This window comes from Phocoena phocoena, chromosome 14 (assembly GCF_963924675.1).
Source record: "Phocoena phocoena chromosome 14, mPhoPho1.1, whole genome shotgun sequence".
Classification (NCBI taxonomy): domain Eukaryota; kingdom Metazoa; phylum Chordata; class Mammalia; order Artiodactyla; family Phocoenidae; genus Phocoena; species Phocoena phocoena.
Genome location: NC_089232.1, coordinates 81,810,507 through 81,825,372, shown reverse-complemented (window position 1 = coordinate 81,825,372; position 14,866 = coordinate 81,810,507). Strand labels below are relative to the sequence as shown.

At 51.5% G+C, this 14,866-nt stretch overlaps 1 protein-coding gene across 1 annotated transcript in view; it reads left to right on the top strand.

Moving 5' to 3' along the window:
* The window catches only part of GREB1 (growth regulating estrogen receptor binding 1), a 67,771-nt gene extending 57,563 nt beyond the window's left edge, over window positions 1-10,208 (top strand). The window contains exons 25-32 of the mRNA XM_065890740.1: window positions 148-309; window positions 2,549-2,753; window positions 3,629-3,803; window positions 5,411-5,629; window positions 6,807-6,942; window positions 8,132-8,332; window positions 8,765-8,903; window positions 10,045-10,208. Coding sequence (XP_065746812.1) covers window positions 148-309; window positions 2,549-2,753; window positions 3,629-3,803; window positions 5,411-5,629; window positions 6,807-6,942; window positions 8,132-8,332; window positions 8,765-8,903; window positions 10,045-10,208 — 1,401 coding nt within the window. The remainder of the gene's footprint in view (window positions 1-147; window positions 310-2,548; window positions 2,754-3,628; window positions 3,804-5,410; window positions 5,630-6,806; window positions 6,943-8,131; window positions 8,333-8,764; window positions 8,904-10,044) is intronic.
* Window positions 10,209-14,866: the final 4,658 nt, after the last annotated feature.

The window sequence follows — 14,866 nt, the reverse complement described above, 5'->3', positions numbered from 1 at the left end:
TGGGCGTCCACACTGTGTCCTGGCGTCAGCCTGGGGCAGAGGCGGCAGCGACCTCTGTGTGGTCATGGCCACGGCGGGCCTGGGTTCTTCCGGGAAGTCAGGCCGGACTCTGATGACAAGCTCTGTCCTTTCCCCCTCGCACCTCAGCTCTATGAGTCCACCCTGCACGCCTTTGCCTTCTCTTACTCCATGCTAGGAGAGGAGATCCAGCTCCACTTCATCATCCCCAAGTCCAAGGAGCACCACTTTGTCTTCAGCCAACCTGGAGGCCAGCTGGAGAGCATGAGGCTGCCCCTCGTCACAGACAAGGTACTGGCTTCGAGTCCCCGGGGGCGAATCAAAGTGGCTGCAAGGGGCCACCGAGCTCTTGATGAGTCGGGCACGTGGGGCGGGGTGTGGCGGCGAGAGACGAGCATGGTGGCTCAACGTGGAGGAGACTGGGGAGCACAAGGGCTTTGTGGCCACTCAGAGTCAAATCTGAGTCAACTTTGGCATCACACTGTCACTTGACACCTCTGAGCCTCAGCGTCCTCGTCTGGAAGTTTGGCCAATAATAACTCTTGCAAAAGCTTGTGGTGAGAATTGTATGGAATAACCAACGTCAGGCACCAGCACGGTACCTGGAAGATAACAAGGGCCAGTAAACGTTCGTCCCTTCCACTATCTTTTCTTTAATGCTGTCTCTTATGGAACATTTTTTTTTTTTTTTTTTTTTTTTGCGTTCGCGGGCCTCTCGCTGCCGTGGCCTCTTCCGTTGCGGAACGCAGGCTCCGGACGCGTAGGCTCAGCGGCCATGGCTCACGGGCGCAGCCGCTCCGTGGCATGTGGGATCTTCCCGCAGCGGGGCATGAACCCGCGTCCCCTGCGTCGGCAGGCGGACTCCCAGCCGCTGCGCCACCGGGGAAGCCCCTCTTATGGAACACGTGAAACAGGCTAAGACGGCAGAATAGTATCATGAGTCCCCCGGGGCTGCTTACCCAACCTCAACAGTTATGCACTCAAGGCCACGCTTGCTTCATCAAGCCATCTCTCTTCACCTGCCTTCCTGTGTTACTTGGAAGCGAATCTCAGACATTGCATCATTTCATTTGTAAATATGTCAACGTATGTCCTCTAAAGGAGAAATTTTCTCTCTTCCGAGGAGATTGTTCCCAATGATCCATCGTCTCTCTGGCCGCCATTCTTAGGGGCGCTTGGTTTGACAGTTCCAGCCTGACAACCTCAGAGTCAACCGGCTGCCCCTTCCCCAGCCCCAGCCCCAGCCTCAGCCCCACGGACCTTGTGTACAGCTCTGCTCTTCCTTCTCCAGAGGGCCAGGCATGCCCAGGGCTGAACCCAGCCTTGCAGACCCAGCAGGCTATTATCAAGAATGAAAACATTTGTAAAGCGGCAGTGAGGCCTTTACTGTAAGGTGCTTGAGACTTTATCAGTTACTGCACTAGCTTTTCCAGGCGGTTCCCATCAGAACTGGTTATGAGGGACTTCCCTGGTGGCGCAGTGGTTAAGAATCCTGCCAGTGCAGGGGACACGGGTTCGAGCCCTGGTCCGGGAAGATCCCACATGCCACGGAGCAACTAAGCCCGTGCGCCACAACTACTGAACCTGCGCTCTAGAGCCTGCGAGCCACAACTACTGAAGCCCGCACACCTAGAGCCCGTGCTCCACACAAGAGAAGCCACCGCAATGAGAAGCCCACACACCGCAACAAAGAGCAGCCCCCGCTCACCGCAACTAGAGAAAGCCCCTGCACAGCAACAAAGACCCAACGCAGTCAAAAATAAATAAATAACTTTATTAAAAAGAAAGAACTGGTTCTGAGCACCAGCTGTATGCACAGCTGTGTAGCAAGTACTTTGAGGAATCGAGAAGGAACAGAAGACGTAGCTTGGCCAGCAGAACCTGTTGTTGAGAAAAGAGTGAAAGAAAACACAGTTATTTATATAAAAGATTCATAGCCTGCGTGTATGAGTATGGCTATGATAGAGGGATTTAAGTCATACAGGAGTAACTCAGAGCACGATATTCGGTGCTAATAGGAGAGGTTAATGAATTTGGGTAATCGATATATGCCTGTTAGTTTTGCTCACCTAACAAACCATTTCCGAACAAGCATGTACTTAGCTTCCGGTTCTGTGGGCCAGCAGTTCAGACTCAGTTCTGCTGGGTGGTTATCCTGGGGTGGCTTGCTCTCATTTGTGTCCGAGGTTAGTTACCAGGTTGGCGGGGGGCCGGCTGGGCTAGGGACACCCATGTCTGTTCCCTGCGGCCTCTCCTTCTCCGGCAGGCTAGCCCGGGCTTCTTCCTGGGAGGGTTCCGAGAGAAGGCAGAATGTGGTCAGGCCTCTGGAGGCCAGGCTTGGAACTGGCGCGCTGTCATTTTAACTGCATTTTATCCATCAAAGCAAGTCCCAAGCCTGAGCCAGATGCAGGGAGTGTGGAAATAGATGCCATCTCTTGATGGAAGAGGCTGCAAAGTCACGTTTTAAAGGGAGGGGAATCGTTGTGGCCGTGCTGACAAACACTTGCTTCTTTATGCCCGTACTCTCCAGAGTCATGAATACATAAAGAGTCCGACGTTCACTCCCACGACTGGCCGTCACGAACACGGGCTCTTTAACCTGTACCACGCGATGGATGGTGCCAGCCATTTGCACGTGCTGGTTGTCAAGGAGTATGAAATGGCGATTTATAAGAAATACTGGCCCAACCATATCATGCTGGTTCTCCCGAGTATCTTCAACAGCGCCGGAGTCGGTAGGCCTTGTAGACGTGCCCTACTCTGTAATATTTCTGTGCATGGAGGCTTGAGAGAACGTTCTAGATGGCAACGCACAGTGTGAGAGTTGTGAGTTAAGTTTTATTTGGGGCAAAGTGAGGACTAGAGCTTGGGAGACGGCCTCTCAGATAGCTCCGAGGAACTGCTCCAATGAGATAAGGGGGGAGGTCAGTGTATATGGGATTTCGGTGGAGGGAGATGCGTACAGTCAAGCACACATGTTGGCAGAGGGATGCTACTGGTCACTGGGAGCAGATATCTCTGTTAATGGTTTTAGTGCTTTTCTAGATAGGAGACGATGCAAGAAATTGGGCTCATAAAATCGCCTCCCGAAAAATCTCTAAGTCTCTGAAGGCCTGTTCTGCCAGTTGCCCAGAGCACAGACTGCCTCCTTCCTGATCGCCACCCTGACCTCCTTTCAGGGTGTGCTGAAGGTCAGCGACCGCCGTGGCTACTGACCACATCCTTGTACAGGCAGATGGCGAGAGACAGTTTATGTCCGCGTAGAGAGGAAAGACCTTTCTCATTAAGCTTTTTGGCTTTTAAAGCTATTTTGATTTGACTGTTCTTTTTTCTTCGATGTTTGGTTATTGATTTATTCATGTTCTCAGCTGTTAGAAAAGCAAGGATAAATCGATGCGTGTGCAAATCGGAGAGGAGTGTTTTCTGCCCTAGAATTCTACCAAGTCAACAGCCTATGGTGGGTGGGTGAGGGCTGCAGATCAGGACCCCCAGGAGCTGGCGGGGCTGGGGCCTCGATGGGCTTTCATCAAGTTCTCTTCTCACTGGGGCTTTGTCCTGGGTGGTCGTCGGCATAGGACTGGCCTGAGTCGGGGTCGTTTGCCCATTTCAGGCGCCGCCCATTTCCTGATCAAGGAGCTGTCTTACCACAACCTGGAGCTGGAGCGGAACCGGCAGGAGGAGCTGGGGATCAAGCCGCAGGACATCTGGCCCTTCATCGTGATTTCTGATGACTCCTGCGTGATGTGGAACGTGCTGGACGTCGACTGTGGTGGGGAGAGAAGCAGGTGAGAACCCACACACTCACCCCACCAGTAAGACAAGTGCACGTGCTCTCTTCTCAGTGGGGGATTCTCGTCCACCCTTCGAGGACCCCAGAGGGCGCCTCACGCTAGAAGGTGTGGTGTGCAGTGGACAGAGCCCGGCGTGTGGTGGGCTCGTGTTCCAAGCTTTACTCTGAGTTCTTAATTTAAAAAATGTTACTGAGGTGTAATACATGCAGAAAATAATGCAATATATATTCAACATCGAATATATACGAAAAGGAAAGTATAATACATATCCAGGTATTTTCACAAACAGATCACACACGCTTGACAAACTCCCTGATGAAGAAACAGACCATCACTGGCAGCCCAGAACCTTCCAGTCCCTCCTCCTTCCCCCCAGCCTCCTCCTAACGTGAAGCTGTATTTTTATTTGCTGTGTGACATTAGGGAGATGACTCTTTTTTGGGTTCTAGATTCCTCATCTTTCAAAGGGGCACTTAAACTTGTGCTAGAAGTTTGTTACGAGGATTAATTAAACCATGAATTGTGTGCCCGGTCACGGGCAATGAAGCAGCACAGTGTAGGAAAGGCTCAGTAGATACAGCTGCATCTGAGCATTGTGGGTAAAATAGTTCTGTGTGGTTTCACCATGAGTGTTTCAACTTAGCCTTTATTTTTGGCTTGATTTTTTTTTTTTTTTGAGAAACAACTTGATTTTTTTGGCTTGTTTTTGTGAGAGGCAACTTTTGAGGTTGGTTCACCTCTTCTGTGTTAGTGAGTCCTAATGTAACGACCACCATTAACACCACCGCTCTTCTAGAAAAAACCGTTTTCTGTCTGATTGAGCTGCATGTGCATGAGGACAGCAGTCACCGTGCTTTCAGTGTTCTCGCTGTCATGCTTCCCAGGGCAAGAGCTCGGCCAGGGCGGCAATGAGGAAGAGAGCCGAGCTTTTCCCTCTGCCCTTCTGAATTGCATTCTGCAGCAGATGTTCAAGTCCTGGCACGTCAGAGCTGGCTGGGGCCTTAGAGAGTTTAGCTGAAGCCCCTCAGTTGGGGAAAAGGAAGCTGAGATGCAGAGAAGTTGAGCCGCGTCCCTGGGTCTCACAGACAGAGCTCTCGTCACCCCAGCTCCCCGCCCTGGGGTTACTCCCTTCAGCACCCCTCTCTGGCCGTCGGGTGGCCCCCACTGTCTTCACGGACTTCAGTCACCGGCAGGGTGGGGTGGGAGGTGTTTACACGCTGCCTCCTTCCCTCCCCACACCTCGCTTGGAATTGACACTGGAAGCGCCAGGTGGCTTGGCAGATGCAGAGACTGTGGGCTCCGGAGACAGACAACACCGTTCAATCCGAGCTCTGTCACGTGACACTGGGCAAGTTATCCAGAGCCTCTTTTTCCTCCTCTGTAAAATGGGGATGCTATGCCTGTGTCACAGGATTGCTGCGAGGGTCAATGACAGTGAACTTGAAGTGCCGAGCACGGTGCCTGGCGGTTGTGACGGGTTCCTTCTGCACCACCCCGCCCGGCATGTTCGGGGAGAGCAGCATCCCGGCCAGCCTGGTCCAGAGGGCCTTGCTGTTGTCTGCATGCCAACCGAGGGATGTCCACCTCCTTCCTCCGAACAGGGAATTTGCCCGGTCGGAAAGGAATGTTTCCTTGAAGCACGTCATGCAGCACATCGAGGCTTCCCCCAGCATCACCCACTACGCCCTGATCGGCATGCGCAAGTGGTCCAGCAAGGCCGGGAGCCGCGAGGTGCGCGAGCCCTTCTCCCGCTGCCACGTGCACGACTTCGTCATCCTGAACGTGGACTTGACCCAGAACGTGCAGTACAACCAGAATCGGTGAGCTCCTGCGCCACCGTGGCTGTCAGCTCCGCCCACGGTCCCAGGGCCCTCGGTGAGGGGCAGCCTCGCTCCTGGCGGGTGGCTGCTCCGTCCTCGCCCTTCAGGGCCAACGAAACCAGAGCCTTTTCACCCATAGCATTGGCCTGGTCCCTTGCTTTCAGCCCTCTTGGGTTTTTCTGGTATTTTTGTTGTATAATTTTAGGGCAGATTTGCCTAAGACCATTCAACTTCCTTCCTCAATTCACGTGGTACCTTATGTAATGACTTAAATGCTACTGGGTGTTGCTTCTCTTGCTTTCTCTGCTCCTTCTCTGAACACATCACTTTTTAGGAGCGTTAGCACTGAAGGAAACTGTAATTTCCCTGTGTCACTCTCTACAGATCTATGCAGAAATGCTCACGTCACGAGAAGAATCTAATCACTAAGGTTTATCGAGCCCTCGACGTGCCAGGCAGTGGGCACACCCCCGAGAGGGCCCAGGCAGGAGTGTCAATTCTTGAGCCAGACCGACCTGCTAGGAATTTGGGTTCTGCCACTGTCAGCTTTGCAATGTAGGCAGATGACTCGCCATCTCTGAGTCTTATTTTTTTTTTTTTTTTTTGCGGTACGCGGGCCTCTCACTGTTGTGGCCTCTCCCGTTGCGGAGCACAGGCTCCGGACGCGCAGGCTTAGCGGCCATGGCTCACAGGCCCAGCCGCTCCGCGGCATGTGGGATCTTCCCGGACCGGGGCACGAACCCGTGTCCCCTGCATCGGCAGGCGGACTCCCAACCACTGCGCCACCAGGGAAGCCCTGAGTCTTGTTTTATTCAGCTGTAAAAAGTGGCTAATATTTTTACTTTGGGAGGTCGGTTGTTTTCTTTTCAGCAAATAGATGAAGTGGTGTTTGTCGAGTCCCCCTCACGGTGCCTGGCGTGTCGTGCCTGGTCCACAGGTGGCAGTGGTTCCGTCGTGTAAGGCTGGGGTGCACCCTGCTTTCCTGGTGCAGGCACATCACTGCTTGTCCTGTTTTCCTTCTCAGTTTGCCTTCTGTGCCTCCCAGGGGAAGGTCTTTGGTGCAGGAACAAGCCTGCTCCACCTTCCCAGCCCCCAATCCAGGGGTGCACACTCCACGTGTCTGGGGGGGTGTGAGCTGCCTCCAGTCCGACCCGCCCCCTCCTCTGGCTCTGGGCAGGTTCATGTGTGATGATGTGGACTTCAACCTGCGGGTGCACAGCGCCGGCCTCCTGCTCTGCCGGTTCAACCGCTTCAGTGTGATGAAGAAGCAGATTGCGGTGGGCGGGCACAGGTCGTTCCACATCACGTCCAAGGTGGGTGTGGCCGTGTGCCTAGAGGGGGCTGCTGTCCGTGGTGGGAAAGCTGGCAGGGAGGCCACCCAGGCGCCTTTGAGTCAGTGGGGTGGGCTTGACTGCTGGGAAGTATTAGTAAAGGTTTCCTGTTGGGAGCGCTGGGAAGGGAAAGACTCCATCAGGTTTCCCTTCTGATCTCCGACTCTAACTGGTTTCCGCACACGCACCACCAGCCCTCCTGTGCGCCCTTGCCTGCCCACACTCTCTCTCCCCATTGGTTTCCTGAGCTCATCTCTGTCACTGTCTTTGCTGTTCACTTGTCCGGCTTTTCTGCTGGACAGAGCCCCTTTGGGGAGGGGGCAGGTGTGGTGCCGTGCTCTTCTCGGAGCCCCTAGGACAGTGCCTGCCGAACACTGTCTGAATGGCACTGACGGGCTAGCTTGATGGCTGAGCCGGCCTCCAGATGGGCAGAGACGTGATCTGATTGTGTCGGTCCTGGCCGGGCAGACCTGGGCATTTCAGATGCGAAGTCACGGTGAGCCTTCGGAGATCTGTGTCTTCCAGGAACCCATATGGAGCTGGCACACCCCTGCCTTGAAGGTCCCTCCGATCCATGGGGCAGAGTGTCAGAGATGAGCTGGAGAAGTAGGCAGGACCCTATCCGCTGTGGGAAGGTTCTAGACTTTTCTGTAGGAGTAACGAGAACCCACTGAAGGGTATGCAGCAGAGGGTTTGATTAGCATGATTTACACCCACAGTCCCTCGGGCCGTAGCATGGGAAGTCTGTTGGTGATGGGACGCGAGATGGTGGGCCCAGATGGCCGGGCCGTGGAGAGCAGTGGCCACGTGGCTGGACTGGAGGCAGATAGGGTCTGGGGGTCAAGGGGAGCTTGGCCGTTCCCAGAGGTTTGCATCCCTGGATTTGGGGGAACGTTTCCAAGGTCCATGGATTCCCTTAATTTTTTCTAGACCAGGCAGCCAGTTTTCAGCGTGGAATGATCGGTGTCTAGGATTCTCATCGATCACGTGATCAGTTTTCACACGTCCCACTTCGGTTAAACCTAATTTTTCTTGATGGAGAACTTCACAGTGGAAGTTATGTGTTCTCACATCGCTGCTCCACGGCACAGCCTTCCACGATGGGGCCACCCACCCTGGGTCCCTGCTCGGGGTGGCTGGGAGTGGCTGACACCCGCCCTTCCCCGCGCAGGTGTCTGACAGCCCCATGGCCATCGTGCCAGCCCAGTACATCTGCGCCCCCGACAGCAAGCACACGTTCCTCGCGGCCCCTGCGCAGCTCCTGCTGGAGAAGTTCCTGCAGCACCACAGCCACCGCTTCTTCCCGCTGTCCCTGAAGAATCACGGCCACCCCGTGCTGTCCGTCGACTGCTACCTTAACCTGGGGTCTCAGGTAACTGTCAGAGGGGGCGCTGTCGAGTCCATAGATCCGGGAAATTCCTAAACACGTGCGCCAGAACCCAGGACTTGGAATGAGAACCACTCCACTACTTCCGCTCCGGTATGACCCCACCTTACAGCTGGTAAGATAAAGGCTGAGAGGACTGAAGTGGTTTGGCCCCAACATAAGAAGTTAAGAATAGAAACCCACTTCTGATGCTAAACATTTCCGATTCTCAAACGAATTAATGAATAGATAAATCAGGATAAGTCTTGGAGTTGAGTTTTAGGATATAGATTTGGAAATAACATTAAATACTGTCTCTGTTCCTCCAAGTCTGAGCTTGACCTGGCGGTTAGCATTTGCTAGATGCAGAGCGCTAACACAGTGTCGTGGGGTATTTCACGGAGCGTGACGTTTTCTCTTGGATCCCTTTCTTTTCAGATCTCTGTGTGTTATGTGAGCTCCAGGCCCCACTCTTTGAACGTCAGCTGCTCCGACTTCCTGTTTAGTGGACTCCTGCTCTACCTCTGTGACTCTTTTGTAGGAGCTGCCTTCCTGAAAAAGTTTCATTTTCTGAAAGGTAACTTCCCGTACTCTTACCATGGACCTTGCCCTGAGTGGCTGTCGCCACCTGGCGCCTCTGCGGAGGTGACCTCTGGTCCTAGTCCTTGGCAACGGGTAAACTGAGGCTCAGGGCGCATGACTTCCCCGACCATCCAGGGAAGCGCAAGAAGGCTGGGATGGGATCCCAGGGCAGCTCTTTCCCCCTCTACCTGTTTGCGTAGAGACAAGACACAGCCCCTTTCTTTTCGGTGATTAGCAGATATTTTCAACTTTTCTGTTGCTTTCCAATCCAGGCTCTTAGCCTAAGCACGCAGACCCCCTCAGACGTTTTTCCTTCTTGGTGGATGAGTTCTTCTTCCTTGTCTTGGGGTGCCACGTGCATCTTTACTTCTCTTCTAATCTTTCTCCCTCTATAGGTGTTTTCGTGCTAGAGTGGTTGAGAGTGAGAGACATTCATCCTGTATGGCTTAAACACATTCTTCCCAATCCAGCTGGGATCCCTAATCGAGCTTCACTTTTCCTTGGCTGGCCTTGACTCTGACCTTCCTCTCTACCAGGTGTTTAGTGAGCACCAACATTGCATAAGCTTTGGGGAAATAGAGGTTTCCACAACCTTCTCTGCTCTTGGGAAACATCTCGTCTAGTAGGAGGATAGGATGTGTAGGGAGGGAGGGAGGGAGGGAGCTAGAACGAACACCCGTGATTGCTGATGCTAGGCGTCGAGAGGCGGGAGAATCCTCGTTGCCCAGCAGAGGAAGAGTCAGGAGGTGCGTGGGGCCTGGGCGGGTGGCCGGCTGGGATGGCTGGAGAGGGAGGGTTGGGCTGGAAGGGCCAGGAGAGGGCGCTTCCCAGCAGGGTCTGGAGCCGAGGATGTTGGTTTGTGGTCCTGCGAGTCTGTCTCCTCCCCCCTCTGCTCACTTCTTTGCCAGTGTTTCTTGGTTCCACGTCGTCTCATCTGCCAGACCTGCCAAATCACAATCTCACTGTCTTGCTAAGATTAAGACGCATCCCCAAGGAACCAAGAGCTCACGCGGACATCCGGTCCTTCCCTTCCAAGCAGCAGCGTATTTTGTTCTTGCCAATAGCAGCCAGGCGGTACCTTTCCTTTGGAGAAACTCCCCTGTTTTCTTCACATACCTCTGCTGTCGTCCACACAGGTGCCACCTTGTGTGTGATCTGTCAGGACCGCAACTCACTCCGCCAGACGGTTGTCCGCCTGGAGCTGGAAGATGAGTGGCAGTTTCGGCTGCGAGATGAATTCCAGACCGCCAATGCCAAGGAGGACCGACCCCTCTTCTTTCTGACCGGACGACACATCTGAGGGAGACACACCTGAGGGTGGGGCCTTCAGAACCTCAGGGTGCTGAGGCTAAAGGAAGAAGAGGAACCACGGAGTGTCTGGACTGGGGCAGGACCCAGGGGTGTCTGTTGGCCATCCCCTCACGGTAGGTGCCAGGGAACCGAGGCCCAGAGGTGGACCGAGACTTACTGAGACCCACGGGGCTGAGTGAACGGTGAGCAGGAACTCAAACCAAAGGCCCCTAGGTTCCGGGGCAGACCCCATCGCCCTGGCCTGTGTCGAAGTCCATCATATGAAGAACAAAGTTTTGCCTGCTGTCACATCGTCCATATGCTTCCATGGACAGACTTGACTCTTCTCTTAGTTCTGAAGGATCCCCCTTGGCTTATCTTGTACAGGTGCCAGCGTTTCAGATGATGGATACCATGTTGGCTACGTAGGTTTCTCTATAACCTACTACAGAGCAATATTCCAAAAGAACCTTTTAACTGTAAAGGCTGGAGACGAGAAAAAATGAAGTAGGTTCACTTAATAAGAATTATGTAAGTTTACTCTTTTAGAAGCTAGCCCAAAGGCATCAACTTTAATAAAGTAAAACAAATAGTTTCACTTCAGAGCAAATACGATTCTATTAAAATAGTATAGGGTAAATACCCTACCTCTTAGAAAGGGCAAAAGTGAAAAGAAACTTTTTTAAAAACTACAGGGGTTTCAGGAAGGAAGTTAGGGTTACAGAGATTGACCTTGAGAAATAGAATTTGCCTTACAAAGGAAAGAGGACCAAATGGCTTACTTGAAACAAACCATGAGAACAACTAAAGCGATGTGGAAAATAGTTGATAAGAGCTAGACTCGTGACTCTAATTTATTGAAGCTCAGTTTTTAGTTCCTTGAATCGCTTGTCTTCTCTTACGAATGTTTGATCCCTGACAGGAGAGGAAGGGGGACAGACAAGGCAGCAGCGATGTTCTGTGATGCGCCTACACTCTGGCTTGTGCTGGGATGTTTTTCAAACCAGCGTGTTAGAGGGCCCCCTAGAGGCTGGGCCTCGGGCCAGGTGCTTTCACAGTAACGATCCTGCTTAACCCTTCCAGCAGTCCACGTGCGTGGAATTATTCTTCCCATTTCAAAGATGAGACCGTTGAGATGTAGAGAGCGCATCTCACCAAGATCGCACAGCCGGAGAGAAGCAGAAGCAGACTCTGGGGTCCGTCTCCCCACCACGCTGCTTGTGGAGTGGCCCGTAACCAAAGGAAGAGTTTAAAGGTCGTCAGAAATGAATCAGCAGAATGCACTCTCATGCATCCATCCTAGACGTTTAAAGCACTCTAATGGACAGCAATCGGAGAAGAAATTCTTTTCAAAGATGATGCCAAAGAGTTAATGTCAATCTTTTCTTCCCTAAGAAGAAAAGTCCATGAGTATAAAAGATTTAGATCAGTGTTTCTAAAATGATCACTTTGTATATGTCGTTATTCCTACCTCGGAATAAAAACTTACCTTCTTTAGTTCTACTTGTCTTTTGTAAATGGTGGCTTCTGGGCTGCTTTCCTCATTTGATTGGTTGATTTAAACTTGGGAAAAAAACCCAAACGAGTATTCGTATTTGCTCCAGCCTTATAAATAGAATTTGTGATGCGTGTATTGTTGCTTTGCTGGGAACGAGTTGCATTGTTTTGGGAGGAAGTAGTGTGGCCAGTGGTCCTGGGGAGCTAATACTGCTTAAAATCTCAATGAATGACAGAAGGACAGTTTTGGAAAGGAAAGGGTATATTAAGATGTGGAGGAATCCCTGAAAGAGAAAAGACAGGCAGAAATGGAAGAAACAGTGGCCCAAAGCGTGTAAAGGAGCCTGCCACACAGGAGGATGGTTTCCTCCTGTGCCCTGAGCTTCCGAGTGATTAAAGAAGCAGGCGGGGGGCCTGGGCGTTTGGCAGGGTCGTTCACAGGGGAAGTCACTCGGAGCAGCCAGGCTCTTTGGTGCCCCCCAGCCCTCCCTGCCGCGCTCTCCACCCCGCAACCAACCTGGGCTGAGCAGCAGTTTGGGTGAGGCGCAGGCCCGGAGTGTAGAGCGCCCAGCAGGGGGCGGGTCCCCAGGCCTTTGTGAAGACAAGCTGTCGGCACCCCGTCGCCACCGCAGTGTCCTGTCCCCACAGTCACTTGTGGCAGTAGATAGCAAACAGGAGCTCCCTCGTACCGAAATAAACACACAGCTAAAACTCGTAACAAAGTACAGGAAATGTTATAGAGAGAGAAGTGATAAGCTCCATGAAGAGTCAATACAGCAGACGGAATCCCATCAACCAAGTGTAGTTAAATTCAGGGAAAAAGAATATACCGCATCCAGAACAAAAAAAGATCAGGTACAGATCTCGGAAATTCAAACCTCTGTAGGCGGATGAAATAGACCAGCTCAAGAGTGAAAGAGACATGGGCTTCCCTGGTGGCGCAGTGGTTGAGAGTCCGCCTGCCGATGCAGGGGACACGGGTTCGTACCCCAGTCCGGGAAGATCCCACATGCCGCAGAGCGGCTGGGCCCGTGGGCCGTGGCCGCTGAGCCTGCGCGTCCGGAGCCTGTGCTCCGCAGCGGGAGAGGCCACGGCAGTGAGAGGCCCGCGTACCACAAAAAAGAGTGAAAGAGACAGCTGGAAGGTACAGTTGAGAAAGTCTCTAAGAAGGCAGTACAAAGGGATGTTCCTGATCTCTGCTGACCCTTAACGTCTCCCTTTGCTTACTGCGTGTCAGCTGCCGGGACCACCTTGGCCACTGCCAGGCCAGCACCCGCCTCTGCCCGGAGTGCTTCTCCCCTCACATCCGCTTGGGTCCCTCCTTCGCTTGCACTGGGTCCTTACTACTCAAAGGCCACCTCCTCAATGAGGTCATCCCTGATTGAGAGTACCTGCTAACAGAACGCTGTTTAGCTGTCTTTTGTTTTTTTGGTCTTTCCCCACAGAAGCAGGAATTTTATGAGACAGTTCCACTGCTCTGTTCCCAGAGCCTTGATTATGCCCAGCAAACTGTAGGGACCGTGAGATGCCCGTTGAATGAACGAATGAATCTCTTCTATCTTAGCTGATCCCAACATGGGAGCTGGGGGTGGGAGTGGTCGGTGATGGGGGAACTGATAAAAATGAGTGAAATTGAGCAAAAATTCTTGGTTTAATGGGGCAGAAGTGATTAACATGTTAATGGAAAAGGAATATTTATATATGTGTGTTAAAAACTTTTAGAGAAGCTGCTAGAAGGAAAAAACAGGGTGTCCAATATCTAAAACATTAAAGGGAAAGGTAGCACTGACAAAATCAGTGTATGAGGTAAGAGCAGGCTGGGGAGGGGATAAACAGCAAGAAAGCTTGGTAAATAGAATACACATCCAAACCTATCAATAAGCAAAATAACTATAAATGAATTAAAGTCACCTAACAACAGATTGAGGCTCTCAGATTGGGTCAAGACGAGATATTTTAAGTTAAAATTCAGAGTTCTACCCAGAGGGATGAGACTGTCCCGACACGTTGTAGATATGCCAACATTGCTATGAAATACAAAGAATTGTGAGAAATACGAGAAGATGGGTCAATGGTGTAATCGTAAATGGAGTCTAGTATGTCTCTTGCAGAAGCAGACGAAGAAGACCCACAGAAATGAGAGTTGGTTGACACAGTAATATGTTTGGTCTAAAGTAATTAACCTTCAAAGAGGAGAGAATTCGTGTGTAATAAGAATTCCAGAGGATGTACTGGAACTAGATAGCGGCGAGGGTCACATAACATAGTGAACGTGCTAAATGTCACTAATGGCCAATTTTATGTGTATTTTACCGCCATAAAATAAAAACTCTCCCAGAACATTGGGAAATACGGAATCCTGTACGTCTGAAAGGCCAGATATAACAGTCACCCCAAAACCAGATAAGAATAATAAGTACACACCAAAAAACTGATTCTTTTTTTCCTGGAAACTTTCAGCGATTTACGACTCTGGCAATAAAGGAGGAGAAATCATGCTACAAGAGCAACATTTATATGGATGTCAGAGTTCTTGACACAGGATGTGGCGGTGCAGAGGGCGCGGAATCTGAAATCGGGAGACTTGGGTTCACGCCTTGGCTCCTTTGCCAAGTCACCCAGCTCCCTGGAGACTGTGTTAGCTATGAAATCAGCAACAGTGAGTAGCAAACTTTCTTGAGCATCTACTACGGTTAGTCATTTTACTAGATGGCTAATTGTCCATTATTTCCTTTAGCCATCACAATCACACTTGAAGTAGATATCATTGGTATCATTTTACGGAGTAAGAAACTAGGGCTCAGAGAGGCTGAGTGACGTGTCTGAGATCACACACCTCTCAAGTGCCAGAACCAATGTAGATTCATGCCTGCAGGTGTGAGGATATCACTAACATCACAGCTGCGTGCTATCTTGAGTTATTTACTTCCCCCAAATGCTGTATATTAGAAGGCACTGTGGTTCCTAAGACTCTGTGTGCAATAAGAAATACTGATCCAGAATTTTCTCATGGGTTGCCTGTTGCATGTGGTGCTGGATTCAAGCGTGTACCAAATGCACCACATTGTGTGCCACGTAGAGTCTAGGCAATCCCAGCAGCATTAAGGTTTAGAAACCACTTTCAATAAAGAAGTTTGCATGAAACCTCCCACGTCTGGCTTCAGGTTCTGC